Below are 21,660 nucleotides of genomic sequence, written 5' to 3'. Positions count from 1 at the left end.
AGTGCGCTGTTATAGTGACTGCCCCGAGGTAGGAGTACGGTCACCTCATGTAACACCTCGTGTGTTATCAACTCAGGAGGGAAACCGAGAGAATGTGGAGCTAGGTAGTTACATGGTTGAAAGACAAGGAGGTTCTGTCTGATAGTTTCTGTTTTCTCAGTGACATGTAAGGCAAGATAACCAGCAGGAATTCAGAGAAAAGGAAGTGTGTGGAAATATGGGTATTAGAGAAGATAAAAGAAGGTATAAAATAATCATTTTTGAGAGTGGAAGAACTAAGTCACTAAAGAAAGGAGGATTATTTGGCAATACTGAGTGCCCACTTTGGATTTGTGGTTAAGAATTTTAGAGTGTCACAAAATCAGTATGATATTCCATTTCCCCCCAATTTCACTGTACTTTTCTTACCTACAGATTGAAAAATACTCAAGAACAGACATTTCCTTAGCAGTCATTAAAGGCTCTATGTTAAAATGTGATTTATTATTACTGACAGTAGCACCATACATTTGACAGGTGTCAGTATATATACATGCACACAATAATGCTTACTAGCCACTGACAATGCTTAGTACACATGTAGTCTTTTTTTCTGCTTGGTTCCCAGCTCCTGTAACTGTCCTGCTGTCCTATTGGGTTCTGAATACCATAAGTTTGGAACCAACGTTATCATAGACTATTGAAGCATGAAGGGGGCATAGAAATTAGAAACTGTAGTAGTTCTTCTACTTGGTTACCATAATCATCTAGAGGAAGTTAAAGAACAAAACAAAACAAAGCAAAAAACAAAACAAAACAAAAAAAACCTCAAAAGTCCATTGCAGATCTATCTATATGAGCATCACTAGGGTTGATTAGAGACTAAGGATCCTGAAACTAATCAGTATTCTTTCCTTATTGCGAAATGAGTTCCTCATTGGACAGTGGAGAACTATTTATTGATTAATATGATAACATCCTGCATCACCAGATCAGGCCATCAGACCATAAAATGATGGTCTAAGGAGAAACTGGTTGTAAAACAAACAAACAAACAAACAAAAAACAACAACAGAAAAACATTGACACAATTATTACCTATGTAAGGTCTTACCTGAAATAGCTGAGATATGAACATAGAAAATGTTGAGAGTCAAGACCACTTTCCATAGTCCCAAGAGTCCATACTACTTCTCTTAGAATCTTAGGTTTCTAGATGCAGACATTGTGTCCAAATTCTTGGACTTGGCATGGTATTATATGGTGGGCAACTGGATTGTCTTGATGGCCAGTGAGCAGTGAGTCCCTGAATTTTCTCCCATTCTTATGAAATGTGCGTGATATTTTTCAGTATACTTCTGCTCTGACCTATGATGCTGTTCAAGTGATGACTGAAGCTTTCCGCAACCTACGGAAGCAGAGAATTGAAATCTCCCGAAGGGGAAATGCAGGAGACTGTCTGGCAAACCCAGCCGTCCCCTGGGGACAAGGTGTAGAAATAGAAAGGGCCCTCAAACAGGTCAGTCACTTGACATGCGTATTAATGTGAATTAACAATGGCTATTTTTTTTTCCCTGCTGAATTAGTTATCTTGTTTTATTGTTTATGTTTAATGTGAAGGGAATATTATTTCCTAAGTATACAAAGGTAGAAGAAGAGTGAAAAGAGTGAAGAGTGAAAAGAAACCTTATAAATGTAGTTTCCTTAACTTGAGCCCAGTGAGAGTAATCAGTACAGTTTGTATCTTTGATTGAAGTAAATTTATAACTGTGCTTCTTTCCCATTTCCTCATTAGGTTCAGGTTGAAGGTCTCTCAGGAAATATAAAGTTTGACCAGAATGGAAAAAGAATTAACTATACAATTAACATCATGGAGCTCAAAACTAATGGGCCCCGGAAGGTAAATCATTAGTGATTTAAAGACAGTTCTATGTGAGGAGGTAGTTAGCTAACCCATCAAAATCACCTCATCTTCCATAGAGTCCTGGAGCTATGCATTCCCATAGATAGAGTTTAACAACTTTCAGAAACAGATATTTTTTTGAATATGTTTTCATAAATCAAATCTATTCATTTCTGGTAAGTAACACTGAAATTTAACTTTAAATAACTACAAATAGAATGGTTAATGCTTTTTTCCTTTTTTTTTTTTTTGGACCAAGGTAGAAAAAGAATTTAATGAGAAGAAAAAGAACTAATGCTGCAAGTTTATGGTCTAGAAGAGAAAGTATAGCTGGTGCAAATATGCATGTTAACTGTTCAATTTCGACTGTTATGGTTAAAATGCCATTGTTTGGACGTTATTTGTATTTCTAAAGGATCACTCACAAACAAATGATCCTTGGAGAATATGAAACGTGAACATGAAGAAATAAGGCATTTTTAAGAATTACGTTTCTTTGTTTTTATAGTCCCTGTCTATTCCTGTTAGATTCACATATTATCAAAGACACATCTCTATTTAGAAGAAGGTTAGTTAATAAAGGCGTAATTTTAGATTCAGACATGGGTTGGAAAATCATTAAATGCTTTGCTAATAGAGAGGTCTTTGTCCAAGTGCATACCTTCTGTAACCTTTTTCAGATTGGATACTGGAGTGAAGTGGACAAAATGGTTGTTACCCTTACTGAGCTCCCTTCTGGAAACGATACCTCTGGGCTTGAGAATAAGACTGTTGTTGTCACTACAATTTTGGTAATTAGCTACTTATGCCTATGTTTTACTTTATTTTTCTCTTATGAACAATATTTGCCACCTAGAATTGCTGTTTATATTTTAGGACAATAACTATCACAGTGTTGCTTTTGCAAAGTTTGAATCATTTATTGCATATTTACTCTGCCAAAAGGACTATACGAGCACTAGCTAAAGCTTTCAAAACTACTCCCTGTCTCTTCAAGGCTGACATGTAGCTTGACAGGTAATTCATAACCTGTGAACACAGGTGAACAACTGGGGAAAGTCTTAAAGAGCACATCTCCTATTTTTCTCAGGTGCTTCACCTTTTTATTCCCATACAATTCTGGGTACATTCTTTCTTTACATTTATTACATGTTATAATAATGTTGCCAGTTTCTCTTTCTTCATAATAAAAGATGAACTCCTTAAAGGCAAAGATGATCTCCCTTCTTTTAACCCCAAGTGTCAACATATTAGTTGGCACATAGCGAGCACCAAATAAATGTATATTGAATGAGACAGAATTGTACTGGATCTTCAACATCTGGGCTTTGGATAGATGGAAGGGAGATGTAGATTATGACAAGCTGTTGGTGAAATAAAGTGGAGGAAATGGGGTTGACTAATAGTCCAAAATCCTGTGACAAAACGATTTTATTTTGCTAAGCAGTGATGTATAGTAGTAATTTGTGGGATTCATCATTCAAACAATATTGACAAAAAATACAGATAGGCTAATAAGGATTTGTATAAAAAGCACTGGTTGGCATTTAGAAATAGCTTAATAAGTGTCAGCTAGATATTTGAGGATTTTGCCTTCATCATGCCATTGAAAGGAACTCTCACTGAGACCACAAATATCCTTGACGCCACTTTTCAGTGGAGAGTATTGAGCTGTGTTGGGTAATTTTCTCATGCTTCCTCTTTCTTATATTTGCAGGGGGAGGCTACTATCTAGCTGCACTTGTAATATCATTCTAGGACATTATATCTCATAGATGAAGTGGGAGCTGAAGTCTGACAGGATAGGATAGAACAGCACCATGGCAATGACCCTTTCAATCTTCTGCATATCACTGGCCAACAACCCAATTTCCATAACAACCTTGTTCTTGGACAGGTTGCAACAAGTTCAACAGTTTTGGGTGAATGATAGTTCTTGGGGTTGGCATAGACTTAACCCAGAAAAAGAATGTGGTGCATCAGAATTGAATAAAATAGATGTTGAATGGCCTTGTTAGCGGCCTCTCTAAGCCCTAGGAATCACAGACATGACAAGGAGACATGCCAACAGTTTCTGCTTTTGAGTCTCTTGGTTACTTTAGTATCGCTAGGGACAAGCCATGTTAATGAAATGCAATGATAGACATTTGAAGGCCTTTATTCAGAAGAATTATGCTTATTTTTTCCCCTCATATTGTTCACCATTTATATTCTACGATGTCTCTGGCTAACAGGCAGTTATTAAACCAGAAGATTTGATTCAATGAGAATAAATAATTAACACAGCTATTTTTATCAACTAAAGCACCACCTTTTCATATAGGAATCTCCATATGTTATGATGAAGAAAAATCATGAAATGCTCGAAGGCAATGAGCGCTATGAGGGCTACTGTGTTGACTTGGCTGCAGAAATTGCCAAACATTGTGGATTCAAGTACAAGTTGACGATTGTTGGGGATGGCAAGTATGGGGCCAGGGATGCAGACACGAAAATTTGGAATGGGATGGTTGGAGAACTTGTATATGGGGTGAGTACAACTCTTCTCATAGAAAGTCATTCAATTTGAACTGTTGTTGACAGAATGCCTCCCCTCCCTGAAAAGTACCTATGTCTGAGGTTGTTGGTTTCCTGCATTACTCTAAGAATACTATCTAATTTCCCTCTGAACATTTGAAGATTAAGAATGAAGTCAGAAGCAAATGTGCAGATTAAGTGAGACAGGCAGTTCCTCTGTCTTGTAGTATCTGGGTCATATGCATTTTTCAAAGTCTACAAAGGCATAGATGTAAAGATGGAATTATTGTAATCAAGCCAAGTAGGTGTACTATGTGTTTACGAAAAGGAGGGTTAATTGGGGAATGATATTTTTTGTTTATTCTTTACTAGGACTTTACCAGGGAAATAATTATTGCCATTTTCTTGATTTCCTTCCCTTCCCTTTTGATCCAATAATATAACCATGATTCCTTTCTGGTCATAACTCCAGGTACTACTTTCCTCTGTTTCCCTTACAGAAAGCTGATATTGCAATTGCTCCATTAACTATTACCCTTGTGAGAGAAGAGGTGATTGACTTCTCAAAGCCCTTTATGAGCCTCGGGATATCTATCATGATCAAGAAGCCTCAGAAGTCCAAACCAGGAGTGTTTTCATTTCTTGATCCTTTAGCCTATGAGATCTGGATGTGCATTGTTTTTGCCTACATTGGGGTCAGTGTAGTTTTATTCCTGGTCAGCAGATTTAGCCCCTACGAGTGGCACACTGAGGAGTTTGAAGATGGAAGAGAAACACAAAGTAGTGAATCAACTAATGAATTTGGGATTTTTAATAGTCTCTGGTTTTCCTTGGGTGCCTTTATGCAGCAAGGATGCGATATTTCGCCAAGGTTGGTTACTCACCTGCTTCAACTTTGTGCATTTTAGGTCTCAAGTGGACATTCATGGTGTTTATGAATTCACTCTAAAGAAGTAACCAGCTGCCGACTACCTGTCCAAGCAGTTTAAGACTCTTAAGGACAGATACTTATAATCGGCATAAGTCTGTGAAATATTTGAGCAACGTTCTTTGAATGTTGACCTTATATTTCCCTGGTGAAATTATACACACCATGGAGGAGCTATAAAATGCATAAGGTTTCTATCATTCCATGCCTTCTTGGAGGGGTACCGTGTTTTTGCTGCATATTCTCATTTTACAGTCATCTGTGTGTTGATACACAGACCTGTATATGGGAAAATGGGCAATATTACTTATTAACTATAAAAGCAACAGCTTGTTTACAAAACTTCATTGGCACACATCCCATCTCTTTTATTTACCCATCATTAATCAGCTCATGGAAATGGTGGGGGTGAGATTATAAAATTTGTGTTTTTTTTCAAGTTTAGGTTGCTGGACTAAAAGGAGGTTATAACATTTTACGAATATCTAGAAATACATGGCTGTGTAACAATAATGGCCAATTCATTATAAAAGCTTGTGCCATATTGAATGGCACTATATACATCATGGAATATATTCATACTCTTCTCTTCTCATTATGATATGTTAATTCCTGCACTAGAACACTCAGAAATGATGAATATATCACAAAACACATATGCCTTTGTTCACGTTATATACATGAATAAGAATGACAATCATAGTTTGTTTTTCAGAAGAATAAATCATACCTTTTCTAGTGTGATTGCTTTCACATTTAAAGCCTAAATGATTATTGATCCATTGTCATATTTTAATTTAGGATTGATTACTCTTCTTTGATTCTATGGTATATTTTAATAAATAGAGAAGGGGTGACTTTTTAAAACTATTTTCATTAAATTGTTAATTTTTTTTAGCACTTCGGGGGAAAATAAGTGATTAATTAAAAAAAAAAAACTATATGAGAAGCTCAAAAATTTGTATCTTTTGCAATCTTTACTGTATACTCCAAATATAGAGATAAAGAAAATATATGATGTATCCATAAATTATCAACTGCTTACTTCTCTGATAGTAGGGTGAATTTTTATGAATTATATGGATCTAAACAATCTTAATTCAATCACTTCCTGTAGCTTTTCTATGGAACTACACTGAATTAAAAATATACCAGTGGTATTTTTATGGCATATATAGTTATGTATATATAATTCTGATGACCTCTGACAAGATGTGTTAAAGCCATAGTTCTATCTCTACATTTAGTTAAACACATCTGATTTAAGTTAAACACATTAAGATAATTTTCTAATAACAAGGAAGAAAAATATTAACTGAATTGGGATATCAGAGAACATTCTGGTCCGTAAATAATGAAATGATTGATCTTTGGAAAGAAGACTACTAAAGTATAACGTTACCTAGTCTTGAGACAGAAGGCAATTATCTTAGGGTGACATGAACTATGCTCTGCCTTTTGAGTAAGTAGGGAGAGGTGTATGGGGGTTCATTATGGAGTCGGTATATTGACCTGGGTTCCCATGGATGGATCTTCAGTTTTGCTTGCCCTGCTCCTCAGGCCTCATGGCTCTGAAGGTCATTGTTTTGGTGTTCAGCGCTTGTCAAGGAGCAGAAAACATATTTACACATGGAGGCTGGAGCACAGGGCATATTTAACAATGTTACTCCAGGATCTACCAGGACATACACAACTAATTTTCAACAAGCCTGCTTCCTAAAACATGATTTTTTTTCCTGTGCTTTTGATTTCACTACAATTTCACATATAATAATTTTTATTTTCTGGTAACATAAATATATTTTAGATAGTGTATTTTTTCTTTTTATTAATTAATATTTTTTGTCAGAATATATAGGATATGGGCAAAATTCACTTTATTAAAAATTTTAAGCATATATCTTTTATGTTATATGTGCATTTAAAAATTGAACATGCTATATAGTATTAGCAAATTTAATCATTTTTAAAATGAATCAAACTGTCTATTTAAAATGCAATGACAGTTACTTCAGTTTAGAAAAGAATAGAGCAGCTTAGCATCTAAAATAATAATGATGATACATGAAATGCACAGATCTCTTTAGAGATGCTCTTTAAATATTTTAAAAGATATTTATCATCTCTTTAAAATATTATATGGAACTACATTATTAATATTAATATAATACATTTAAATTTTAATCTAGAATAGTTTATTGAACAGAGTTGGTCGCTTGCCTGAAATTAAGTTTAGATTATCCTATCACAATTTTCTGAAGAGTAGAACCACAGAAATTATGAGAGCAAAATGCTCTAAAATTCACCTTTATTCCTCTGCTTGCTTCTGTTTCCCCCCCGCCCCCCGAATATCTCTAACGGATTCAAATGAATTAAACAAAATAACACTGTAAAATATTTGTTAAATAGAAAATAAAAAACAATCTTAGAATATGTTCATTTATTTGCTCTTTTAGTACAGATGCTGAGAGGGGAAAGTTTTCTTTTTAATTAGAAAAACTATTTTTTCACCATAAACATAAAATTGAATTTGCCCCTTTGCATAAAATGTCTCAGGAACTGTTTCAAAATCATTAATTGAACCTTTGAAAACACTAACGAGTAAATAATAAGTTGCTCAAAAATTTTGTTTTGAATTACGTATATCCAATAATTTTTTGAGATATACACTTTAAATAAATTGGCATACTGAATTCATTAAATCTGATTTAAGTACTGGAATAGAGCAAAAAAAGCAGGTCTTATGTCTATTTTACAACTGGAAAGAAATGACTTTAAAAATGATTCTCAAATATATTGCAAATTAACACATAATGTATAATGTCAAAAGCATTACCATGCAATCGGATTTGTTTTAAGTTATTTGAACAGTCAGGTACTGAATCTACCCTCTTAAATAGAGGGTACATGTCATATAATTATACCTTCCATTGTTGTGGAATAAATAGTGAGTGTTTTAAGAGTGGCTGTATTTACACAAGGGATTTCCTAAATTTAAAATGTATTTAATATCCTTTTCAAAATATAAGTGAGAAGTGATTAATTTTTTTCATCCTATCATATTTATTTAATTATTTGTATCTCTTGGAGACTGTGATAAGGGCTCTTAATATTATTCTTTTTGGTTTTCATTGCTTGCTCTCTCTTTATTTTAGCAACAGATGTTTTTTTACCTAAAAAAAAAAAAATACTTTTAAATTAGCGTCCTCCCTTGACTGAGTTTATTCTACATATATTACCCACTAATTTGATACAGTATCTGTGATTCATCAAGAGCTGTATTTCTTACTTTAATTGTGAGGAAGTTTGTTTAGGCCATAAATTGACCAATTTTTGTAATTTAAATGTTTAGAAATATTACTTGTTCACCACAGCAAGTATAGTTTTTAGACATAGCAGAGTTATTAACATGATAGAAAATATTACTATATTTGTTTGTTAATAGTTCTCTAATTCCTTTATATGTAGAATCCCACCAATTTTTAAAATAATACTATATATATATTTCTGTATCTACATATATATGTTTATCTACCTAGGATTTAAAGTAAATTATTGCAAATCTATTCAGCTTTTAAAAAGTATTTTTGTGTAAGAATTTATGGAAATATTATCTTATTATATTTCAAACTAGGAATCTATATCTTGGCAAAAGTTAAAATGTCTAATTTGTTTTCCTTGAGTTTTCTTTTTTTCTTAAGCAGGAGGAACAAAGGAACAGGGTGATAGCAGTCCATGCCATGACTTTTATATTTTGTGTCATACCTTTGTTTGTAGTATCATTTCTTTTCCATCTTCTATTCTGTACTATATCTAAAACCTGGGTTTTGGCACACAAACACACACACACACAAAAAAAAAAAAACTATTGAGATATTGGACTGTTTATGAGGATTTTGGAAATTCATTGGCTGAATTCAAAGGAGGGGTTCTTCAGTGTTTAAAGCTATACTATGGTGCATACTCATTTATTATGATGGTTTTGTTTGTCAACATTGTTCTGAGTATTGCTGGTGATCTTAGATTCCGTTGTTTATGCTTGCTTATACCATGAGTGGGTAAAGTAGTATGAGCACCAGATGGATTATTTGCCCATTTCTTGAAATAGCTTTGTTATGGGATTTCATACCATAAACGATTTGGGCGTTACAACAATGAAAGAGTCTCAGTAATTTTAAATTTTGGCCTCTGGGTGTCTCAACAAATCTAACTAATCTGTATTCCTTGTCCAGAATGTTTAATAATTTTCAGTTTCATTTGAAACATATAAAGTTAAATATTCCACTATAAGTCAATATTTGCATAATACTGCTAACTTGTGTTTTTATTAGGTCATTCATTTCACTTTACAAATCCATTTCATACTTGTTATTAGATCCCTCTCTGGGCGCATTGTTGGAGGTGTGTGGTGGTTCTTTACCCTGATCATAATCTCCTCCTACACGGCTAACTTAGCTGCCTTCCTGACTGTAGAGAGGATGGTGTCTCCCATCGAAAGTGCTGAGGATCTTTCTAAGCAAACAGAAATTGCTTATGGAACATTAGACTCTGGCTCCACTAAAGAGTTTTTCAGGGTAAGAGATTCTTCTTCGTAATTTCTGATTTTGTTCTTAAAATGTAACCTATGTACACTTTGTCTCCGTTTCACCTCTTTCCATGATCTAGCCAACGGTGCTATGTGAAGGTAATCTCCATCTCTGTCTCTATTTCGGTTCATGAACTTGTCTCTATCCCACTACCCTCCCTCTCCCTATCCTTAGCTCCATCTCTATCTATTTTGTGATTCTTAAGTCCTTTGGAGTAAAACACACTACTGCAATAAAATCTTAGTTTCATAAAATTTGATTCTCCTTTTGGAACACATTTGAAGCAAAACATAGTTAAGTTTAGCGTGACTATTTTTCAAAGCAAAAGGGTGTTGTTTTTTGTTTGATTTTAAATATGATTGCCGTCTATCCTACACAGTGTACAGATGAAAACTCACTTTCAAATCAGTTATGTTAATCCTATGTCAGGAAACACATGATGTTCTTATGTGAAAATTATGAATTTTCTGACAAATCCTCTAAGAAGAAGCTAGCAAAGGCCTTCATTTTTCTAACTTTTAAAATGTGTAGGATAATTATAATGTGCCTGTTAAATGTATTTTTTTCCTTTAATTTGTGGCCTTATGATCTTTATTTATAGCAAAAGACCAATGGCCTGATGTTGGTATAATTTTCTTTCATTATACTATTATATCTACATATGAACTCATTCTATTAAAATGTTGAAATACACTATAAACTTAGGTCTTAAGTCAACATATATGACATATGAGGATCTCTGGTAATTCACAAATATCGTTAACACATCTGAATTTGTTTGAGTAAGATCCAGGACAATTTACTCCAAAATTAGGATTAGGACTTCATTTCTCATTTGAAATCATAAATTATAATTTGAAGACTGTCTCATCTTAACATTGCCTCTGGTCTCTTTTCCAAATAACTTCAGTTGGACTGAAGAGATGATGGGAGAAAAAGCAGTGGGGGTGGACATTGATAAAAGATAATAACCTGGATATGTGTGGCGAGTATATGAAACTGATGCTTTCGTTAGGCACCGCAATTTAAGCACAGAAGTGTGGTCAATCTGTCAGAAACTACTGTGACTTTAGTGCAGTTCTAGGTCTGAATGCTGCAGTACAGATTTACAGCTGACCACCATTTCTGAACATATATGTCCTATGTGTTTTAATATTATTAATATAACAGTGTTCTAGCTTGGTCATAACAATGCATCTATTGAAATAAATTAGAATATCACACGTTCTTAATCAGAAGTGTGTTTGAAGCTTTTTTTATTATTATTTGCATTCTAACAGGGTTTGCTTTCATTTTATTTTTATATTTTACTAGTATCCCTCCCTCTTGAAGTAAATGAGATCTATGGTTTACTTAGTGCTACTTAGATTGATGAACATAATCTTAATTGTTTCCAGACACTCTCTTCCAGGTGAGTGTACATCTGGTGAGAGTTATTGTCATTAGCTTGTTCAGACAACAATAGTACCAACTACTCTCAACTATGGCACTTTCACGTCCCCGTAACTTTTCAATATACCTAAAAAACGTCAATGACAGAAACATATGCCAGAATCACCAAGATGCCAAGATATACAAATTCTCTAGTAGGCAAGATGAGAAGGCTAGATGATGCTGGTCAGAAGAATGCTGCTACTCTTGTATTCTAGTATTTCAGTGCATTGATCCCATAGAGATCATGATTTTTGCCATAATTTGTGGATTATGGAGTTTACCTTCACTAGAGTAATAGAGAAGTAATATTGAGTGTTTAGGCAAACTGAATGTTTTATTAGTATAGCTTCCCAAAGCAGTTTCTCTGATAAAGAGACATTATCTTTTTGAATCTCACAATATCTCTCTGTCTGATAGCCATGGCAAGGATTTTGGTTTGCAGGCTATGCATTATTAAACTGAAGCTCAGATAAATTTGGAGATTTGTCCAAATTCAGGCAGCTTATAAGTGTGCAGAGGTCTTTTACTCCTACAGAGTTTTTTTTGCACACTATTTTTCCTTGAAGAGAAAGGTCTCTGGATTTATTTCGCTGTCCCCATACTCTGTTTTGGTCACATATATGTTTGCTTATGTAATTTTAGAGAATTATCATGGTAGAAATTCAGGGAGGGCTTCACAGTTCTTGTCAACATACCTTTCAAAGGAACTATTGATGAATCAACTTTGGTTGGCCAGGTCTCAGTGCATTAGAGCTTGTAGTTAGCTCCTCATTTTCTAGAGAAAGACGGATATGGGCTCAAAATTACCTAAAAGCCACACTATTTATTCTGTTTGTACCAATAAGGGGAAGCTAACATAACAGCACACATCACCAAGTGAGTAGGAGCTTGCCATATTAATTCCTCCACTGAATTATATAACATGGTTGTGATTTGGGAAATGATGTACAGAAAAGGTTTTTTTAAAGTTAGATTAAATGAAAAGGTGCTGCTAAATCATGAGTAATTTCAAGTAATTTTTTTAACTGTATGAGTGTTTCATAATTGGGTACCATGATAATAATAGTGAAGACAATCTTAATTTTGCTTCTGATTCCCAAGAATATTTTCTAGGATTCTGTGGCTTCCCAACTATATCTGCCATGTATCAAACCTTTTCACATATGGTTCCTTGCATTAGTATATAGGAGATTGAAAAACGGATTCTCTTTTCAAAAAAAAGTTTCTTTTTATAGTGCTATTTAAAATGTATTGACTAAGAAAAAGCTAATTCATAGACATTATAAAAGCAAGCTATAATTGATTTTCATTAATATTTTTTCCCATAAGTCCTAGGATATATTTCAGTCTTTCTATAAGCAGTAGTTCAGCCAAATTTCTAAGTTTTTAGTGGAAAGTGTTGCAAAGGAAATTCTCCTTGCTTCTTTTCATAAAATTAACATTCACCACACATCTCCGTCTTCCTCTCTTTCAACTGTCCTTTAGCTCTAGGCACGTTTGGGGCTCCTGTAAGGTGGATTCAAGACAGGGTGAAAACTGGCAGATTGATTATCACGGTGCCCAAGTCTGTCAGGAAAAAGGATATAGATGGAGTAGGCTGAAGCCAGACTGAAGCCACGCATTGTACTCTCTGTCCTCTGGCCATCTGTTATGCTTACTTTCAGACTCAAGGCAGCTAATTACATGTGAAAGAAAGAACTTTCACCATTTTTAACATTTGGTAACATTTAAAGTTCCCACAGTTATGTTTCCTAATGTGGTTCATTTTGGCATTATTGATAGTTTTCTTTTTTCCTTCTTATGCTGTTATGACTAAGATTTTATTATTTATATTATTTAAAATGTTCTATCACAGAGTTTATCAAGTTAACTTTGTTTTTATCACAGCAAAAGCATTGGATTTAGTCATTGGAGAAGTTGATTTGAGACGTTCGGTCATTGTCTAAATTTTAAAGATACATAACTTGTGAAAGAGTTAAAAATAACTTGTTTAAGATCATTTAGAGTAAATGGTCAGGTTTATAACAAAATTCTGAACTAGTTTCCTGTCTCAATATTAACTGTGTCCTAAAAATATACCTTTTTGGGGAAAGAAATCACCTTATATCAAATTATAAGATAAATATTTTATCTAGTTTATAGGGATCTGTTTTGTCCTAAGGTGATGTCAATTAGTCAATTTAAACCTAAATTTCTTTTCAGATTTCAGTTAAATAATTGAATAATAAACTGTGTTATATTAATATTGCTTTAGTGAAGTCCGTGAGTATGTATTCGTTTTAGAATTCCAATTTAAGCTTTAAAAGTTTTAACTTAAAAACTACACATTCCTTCAGTGATAATCAGTAACACAAATATGAGAATGAAATATTTGCTTTGTTCTGCAAGAGAAAACTAAATGTAGGATGATCTTGGAACCACCGAGAGGTGTGAGGAAAAAGACCCTGCATCTTCAGTTTCAGGGTTTTCTGCATATGGAACCCATGTACATCCTTGTATGGTGTGAATGATCAAGTCTGACTCACTTCGGAGCTGCTGATCAGTCCTAATTATAGTGCCACTGTAGTGTACCTATAATTAAGAAAGAATTAGGCTGTCAATTATAAACCACTATTTTTAGACTTTCACATTTTGATAATTTCTTTTCTCAGTAAAACAGGGCAGATCTTAGATGAGTCTCCGTAGAAAAAGATTTTAGAAGACCTGTGTGCATTGTGTTCCTACAGAAACTTAGATTTGGGGGATAGGAAATGGCTTCTATATATGAACCTATCATTGGCCTGTCAATCACGAAGCTCACTTATTAACTTGCAGATAGAAAGTGCTTGTTCACGTCTCTCCTAAATCTCCCACACTGCAATCATGCATTTCCTCTGCTTCTCTTTTCTGGGAGGATGAGGGACAGAGTGTCTCCACTGAATAAGTGATCTACTTTAGGTATGCTGACTTTGGAAGAAAGAGATTCTAAAACATTGTCAAAATAAAGGTATTCCTTCTTACTTAATGAAGTTAATTATTCCATTCTCAGAAGATACATGTGGCCTGATAATCATGAAACTATACTGTTGTTACACAGCATCGTAGATTTTTTCACAGTTTACAAATAGTATAAACGACAGATAAATAGTATTAATGCAGATGTTCCTTACCTGCGTGAAAGGACTAGTTTGAAATTTTTCTTTTATATATACATATGATTTATGATCATATGTGATCATATATATGATTTATGATATAATAATCACAATTACCAAGGAATTACAATAATTTATAGTTTTAAAGTTGGCAAGCTTTATTTAACTCCCACTGTGACATAAGACATATCTATTTATATTTACATATAAAACCATTAATTGAAATATAATTACACATAAAAATGATCCATCCTAACATCTTCCCTCTAGAACTACATTAAGTGTGATTTCATTAAAGTTACATTTAGTTTTAGTTACTGCTTGTGTTCAGCAATAATACAGGATGCCTTCTTTATGGATATTCTATAGACCAGATTTTCACTCATTTATGGTAGCTCTCCATATTTATTTCATTATTTCTGGTACAGCTAATGGTTTCTCTGCCATGGTTTCTTATATGTCATCTATTTCTATGCAGGCAGAAATATGCATCTATACTTCTAGTTTTGTATATATGAATATAAGTATATATACTTCTAGTTTTCAATATATGAATGTATATGTGTATATATAATATATATAATATAATATATATTATATCTTTCAAATATTTTAGAGATGAAGTGGATACAGCTAAATATATATATTAGAAAGTTACTAATATCAAACTAGAAGCTTTATGGACTTTTCACTCATGGCTAAACATTTAAATGGCTTCTATAATATGAGGTACCAAATAAATGCTGAATGTAAATAAATTAGCAATAAATAGCACTAAATGGATGCAGTGTAAGTCACTCATGGCATGGTTAGTCATATCTATTACAGATTTTTCTTCCTTCACTGTTTTTTGGGAGCTTGATTATTGCATAGCAATCTGCATAGCTGACAACTCAGCATGGCCAAGGGTTCTCTAAATGATCCAGGAGACATTGAAATCATTTCCTCTCTGGCTGGCAGTTTTCCTTTCTCCGACATTTTAATTTTCTCACTCTTCCACAAGACATCTGAGGACAGTACTAAAGTCTTAAAAATTTTAAAGATACATTTAGCCTGAGTTCCCCGAGGAGAGCCTGTGTTCTGTAAGTTCAGCTAAATGTAACCAGTTTAACAGTCTAGGAAAAGGTCAAAATCTTGGAAGACATAGCCAATGTTTCCTTTAAAAATTAGTATTCCGTTTAAAGACCTTGAAATTCATTCAGTAGTCCCAAAATTCATAGGAATATGAATAAATGTATGAGAGACTATATGGAATCATGTTTCCCATGATCAAAGTGCTACGGAAGGAAAAAGAAAAAGGTATGTCTACTTGCTGAATTATGATCATGGTCCAAAGTGTCACCTCTCTCCCAGTAAATATGTTAATTTGGTCATTCCCTTCTTTCCATGGCCATGCTCAGCAAATGTCAGTGTGCGCTCAATCAGATCCTTTCATTTCCAGACCATCCTTGCAATACAAAGGGGAGATGAGAACTGCCATGATCCACTGGATGAATCATTTGACGCTAATGAGATCACTTTAGGCTTTCTAGTAGTGTCCATATTAAAGAGAAAATGCTCCTTTCCACACTATCATCACATCATGAGGACAATTATTCTAGCCGAAAAAGTTCAAACAATAGAGATATAAAGTGGAATTAGCCTCTCATCTCAAAACTCTTCTAAAACTCCTGTTTAGGTGCCTCAGAGAAGATGAATTTCAGCATAAACCTGTACATGTACTTCATATGACTTAGTGTTCGATTCACTTTATTATTGTGTTTATGTAAGAGAATCATTTCTACTGGCTCTATCGGATGTCTCACACTAGTTGCCATGGTAATAAACACAGAGCTCTGCAGAGAAAAGAAATAGGATTGTGCAATCATTTAAATATACTGGAATTAAAATCTGAACTAAACATAAGCATCGTTGACAAAATTTTGGGACTTCTTTAACTAGACTTTCGATATTTGAAGGAAAACTAAAGTAATTTACAATTTACGTTTCCAGCACATATGATCCAGATCATAGTGAGTGATTATCATTGCTAGTAAAGGTGGCTGCTTATCTTTACAGAGAAATGAGATTTTAGAAATGAAATGGCAATTAGGAAAATCAAGCAATGCCAAATAATGTCAGGGTCCCAATGACATTTAGGATTACATTTAAAGAAACAAAGAAAATGCCAGGGGGGAGATATCAGCAAGATGGTAGAATAGGAAGCGCCAAACCCTCCTTCCCACTAGAGACACTGCTCAACAACAAATCACTGACCAATCCTCCTGGTGAGAAACCCAGAAACAGATTAAGAGGCTCTTGCACACCAAGTCAGCTACGTAAGCCAGGTAGGAAAATTCATAACATTCACTCACCATAGTTCCTCCCCCAGTGCAGCGCAGTACAATTAGGAGGAAATATCCAGCTCTTGGCTTTCCCTCACAAGAGGGAAAGAGAAGACTAGACTGGACGTCCAAGTTCTGACTTTTCAGGGTGGCTTCCTGAGGAACTCATTTCTGTCTTGCCTGATTATAAGCACTGACAAAGAAGCTACCAGTTTGGGGACCACCGAGAACAAAGGCAAAGGTTTGAACTAGCACACAATCACTTGTCATAGACCTTCTCCTTTTGTTTGGTAAGGACAGTGGGACAAGACCTCCAACTCCCAGCTTCCCCTGGGGAGGGAGAAGTTGGAGGGGGGTTTCAATGTTTTGGGTTTGGGGGAGGCTGCCCAGGGGACAGGTTTCTGTCTTACCTGTCATGTGGTATAATATGGATGAACCCTGAGGATACTATGCGAATAGAAATAAGCCCATCATAGAAAGACAGATACTCTATGATTCCACTTACATGAAGTATGTAAAGTAGTCAAACTCATTGAAGCAAAAAATAGAATGGTGGTTGCCAAGGGCTGGAGGGAGAGGGAAATAGAGAGTTGTTGTTTAATGTGGATCGAGTTTAGTCATACAAGATGAAAACGGTCTAGAAATTTTCTGTACAACAATGCGTAAATAGTTCCCAATTCTCTACTGTATACTTAAAAATTTGTTATGAGGGTAGATTTTATGTCATATGTTTTTTACTACAACAAAAATAAATAATGAAAAAAATATAGCTTGCCTTAAGGATGTTGTTTGCTGAAAACCTGAGTGGTTTTAATACAAATTATGGTAAGCCTCATTTAATATCATTCTGCAGAATTCTTTTGATACTCTTCCTCCCATAGTTCATGAAACCCTAATGCTTTTTCATGTTTTCTCTCATTTCTCTACCCACTCTGTTCTTTCCTTCATTGACTTCGTAACTTCTGTCCAGACCATGTACTAAGGCTACGTGCTTTTCTCCTACTACAGCTCATTTTGTAATAGTTTTACAAAAAACAATTTTACAGTCTTTTACATTTAAATGCCATTCATATTTAATATCCATAGCTATGCAAACTATTAAAGATGAAGCTTTAAAAGTCAATATTATTTTAACTTCATTAAAATAGGTATTGAAGATCTACATATATACAGTGGAATATTGCTTGGCCATACATAAAAAGAAAGAAATCTTAACCATTGTGACAACATGGATGGACCAAGAGAATGTCATGCTAAGTGAAATAAGTCAGGCAGAGAAAGACAAATACCATATGATTTTACTTACATGTGGAATCTAAAGAACAAAATAAACAAACAAAACAGAAACAGAGTCATAGATACAGAGAACAAGCTGATGGTTGCCAGACAAAAAGGGGTTTCGCGGGGCTGGGTAAAAAAAGTGAAGGGATTAAGAAGTACGAATTGGTAGTTACAAAATAAACATGGGGATGTAGAGTAAAGCATAGGAAATATAGTCAGTAATATTGTAATAAGTATGTATGGTGCTGGGTAGGTACGAGACTTATAGGAAAGATCACTTTATAAATTATATGAATGTCTAACCACTATGCTGTACACCTGAATTTAATATAAAATAATAGTGAATGTCGACTGTAACTAAAAAAATAAAAAATTAAAAACTTCAAAAATGCGGTACTGAACATATGGGGATGCTGAAGATTACTAATGATGCACAACACAGAATATGACAAGGAACACACAAATTCAAATATCGATTCCGTTGATTCACTTTGACTATATGCTATGTTGGAAATTATGTCTAAATAAATGACGGACAATAGACACACTTTACTGGGAGGAGGAACCCTATGATTAAAAATTAAAATTCCAGTGTATGCTAGTGAATTTTTAAAATTCCAATCACAAATAAGTGACTAGAACTCAGATAGCATTTTTGTAAAGATTGCAGATTTGTAAACATCAAAGAATAATGGAATACGACTTTGGTGAAATTCTTTTTGCCTGCCAACTCTTGTGGTTTCCAGGGACAGACTGAATGTCTGCTGACATCCATAATGAAACAATGGGCCATGCTATGAGTTCCATAGGAAGGACAAAAAATCAAGTATAAGGATGATCTCCTAAAGGAAGGACAACTATCTTTTATCTTAAATACAAATTTTTATAGAATGCTTCCCAAATGGACTAGAACACTATGGTTATTAATTCACACTATGACATTCTAATCTTTATATTTAGAAAGCTTTAGTCCGTTCTTCCACTTATAGGTAGAGTTACCTTCTTATTAGATGTTATACTACCTCAGACCTTTTAATGTTTCTAGGAAAAGGGGGAGGTTTTCATGAAAAAATATCTCCATTCATGTCTGAAATGAAATCTAGAGATTGTCACAATGGGGAGCACAGTTCTAAAAAACCTCTGCATATGCACTCCTGGGGTAAATTACATCAAGCATTTCGAAATCTGTACTTAGATAGTTTGGATCTCATTTATATTTGGAAATCATTTAGAACTCCCATTCGAGCCAAAAAAAAAAAAAAAGTAAAAAATGCTCTGCTGATATTGTGAGAAGGTATTTTGATATTTTGTTAGAAGTTAGTGAGTAAATGGATTTCTTTTTTTGACAATGAATTGTATAGTAGACTAAGAGGCGAAGAAAGTTTGCAGCACCTCTGTTTCCTACTGATTCTTGAATAAGTGTGTACGTTTCATAAGGATAATAACCATTTCCTATAAAAAGACATTTTGTTTTTCCTAAGGATGAAAAGGTTTGTTTAGCTGGTAGAAAAAAAAAAAGTCTGTATTACTGTATATGAGGAAGAAATAAATGTAAGATAAAATGACTACTGGCTTCTTTCCAGAAAAGGAAGCCATCTTTTCCTTAGATATAATTACATCAGATGTGTTTAGATGATATAGAATGTTTCCCCAATGATGGGCATATTTTCTCTTTAAGTAGATATTAAAATTCCACAGTTATTTTCTGTGATGTATTAGTCAAATTGATGTGCCTATTAATAATATTGAACTATGAAAAGGGATTTGAATAGCCGGGTTCTGAGTCTTATCCCCTTAGGAAACATAAGGAAGTGAAGAATGTTATCCTGACCAAGCTATCATTCATCTCCTCTTATCATAGCATCACTTAACTCTTCATCAAAACGTGATGGCACATGCCATCCTGAGGAAATTAACTTTATCAGGCTTCCTGAAAGAATGAATAGTTGTCCTTGACTTAACATGTAAACTTGAAAAATACAGTATCATTTGGATCAGCAGTAGCTGGGTCCTGGTGGAGCCTTCCCTGTTATTAGATGTGCTTTCACAACAGAGAGGAAATCTGATTCCCTGGCAATGAAGCTTCAAATGTTATTTCAAGAAGGGGCATTGTTTAGAAATAGAAATAGGTTGTAAGTATGGTTTAGATAAATGATTAGACAGTGGAAATATTACTAATAAGTAAGGAACTTTCCTAAGTTTAAAGTGAAAGTATCCTTTGGGAGGCCATCTGGGTCTTCTCACAGCATAGACCACGGGTCCACGGGCTATCTCAATATAGCAGGCCCTGTTCAGATGGAGACAATGAAGACACACATCCAATATTGAAGCAGCTGTCACTGGCACATGCAGTATAAACTTCAGTGATACAGACCTACTCTGTACTTTACATGACCCTGGATTTTCACCAAAATAGATACAGGTGTTTTTTGTTTTGATTTGTTTTGTTTTGTTTTGTTTTGTTTTTATGTAAAGCTGCCCTAATCCCTAGGGCAGACTTCTAAATCAATTTTGATTTACATTATGTCTGCTTATAATGAATTGATGTACCCTTGCTCTCTCTAAGACAAAGGTTATATATTTTTAAATTCCTCAGAGTGAGATACAAACAAACAAAAAGGCCCCAAACCTCATGAATCTTAAACACAAGTTCTGAATGTTAAGTTTCCATTATATTAGAATACTAAAAGGTATTATTTAGAGTCACCTTCCCAAAGGGATTAAAGTGAGTTGAGCAATTTGTGCAGAGAAAAATAAGCAGAAGCTATGACTTCCCAACTCTATGCTCAGTTTTCTTTTTTCCTCTGAAAAAAGTATTAAATGATTCTTTTGACATCTCTCTTTGCTTTTGAGTCAATTAATTTTTAAGATAAATATGACATCATTTATACTGCTGCCATAGCCTTTCTTTCATATCTGACACTCATAAGAATGTTGTTTTTTCCAGTATATAATGTAATGAACTGCATTCCGGTGATTAAATATTCAAAAACAAAATTAACTGTTTAATTAAAAGAAAATTTTAAGGCTCTAAGGACATTTCTTTGAAAAATCAGTGTTATTTTAGATGCATTTGAGTCAGGATCTAATCAAGGTTTCTAGTATCTGTTCTTTTTTCCTTTGATAATGGGTGTTACATTAGGATCTTCCACTTATATGCCTGACTATTAATATGACACAGATTCCTGTTCTGCCACTAATTAGAATAGATCATTTAGGATTTTAGCAGTGAGGATATCCTTCTGCTTGTCTCTTAGCTTGAATTATTCCTAGAGGTACTGTAGTGTATATTCAACTTATTTTGGAGTGTGACTATTGCAGATTGCTTCATGGATGGGCAGTATTTTGTTTCCAGCTAAAACGTACAATAACAAAATGAAAGTTGAGGTTCTCGTAAATAGAAAGGAAATTCATTTGACAAAATGATACAATTATGGACAAAACATTAAAAGGTGAAGACTTGTCCGTATTCTCTGTACCATCTCTGATTGTTTTGAAAAGCACTGCTTTCTTTCGTTGTTTGAGGCCATCTCTTAACTGTACCTGGCACCTTGCTTTTTCTGCAGAGATCTAA

The 21,660-nt window shown here is 34.2% G+C and overlaps 1 protein-coding gene across 7 annotated transcripts in view; it reads left to right on the top strand.

Annotated features, from left to right (window-relative positions):
• Positions 1–21,660, top strand: part of GRIA2 (glutamate ionotropic receptor AMPA type subunit 2) — a 121,944-nt gene that overhangs the window by 94,020 nt on the left and 6,264 nt on the right. For all 7 annotated transcript variants that reach the window (XR_012498169.2, XM_019733153.3, XM_019733150.3 and 4 more), the window contains exons 7-13: positions 1,331–1,498; positions 1,775–1,879; positions 2,563–2,673; positions 4,206–4,412; positions 4,900–5,270; positions 9,703–9,901; positions 21,653–21,660. The exon at positions 21,653–21,660 is cut by the window's right edge and continues 240 nt beyond it. Coding sequence is in view for 6 of the 7 variants with exons in the window: in XM_019733153.3 (XP_019588712.1) it covers positions 1,331–1,498; positions 1,775–1,879; positions 2,563–2,673; positions 4,206–4,412; positions 4,900–5,270; positions 9,703–9,901; positions 21,653–21,660 (1,169 nt within the window). In the remaining variant the exon portion in view is untranslated. The remainder of the gene's footprint in view (positions 1–1,330; positions 1,499–1,774; positions 1,880–2,562; positions 2,674–4,205; positions 4,413–4,899; positions 5,271–9,702; positions 9,902–21,652) is intronic.

This window comes from Rhinolophus sinicus, chromosome 15 (assembly GCF_057876585.1).
Source record: "Rhinolophus sinicus isolate RSI-liver-muscle chromosome 15, RSI-T2T, whole genome shotgun sequence".
NCBI classification, from domain to species: Eukaryota; Metazoa; Chordata; class Mammalia; order Chiroptera; family Rhinolophidae; genus Rhinolophus; species Rhinolophus sinicus.
Note: the sequence above shows the minus strand (reverse complement) of the source record. Positions and strands in the feature narration are given on the sequence as shown.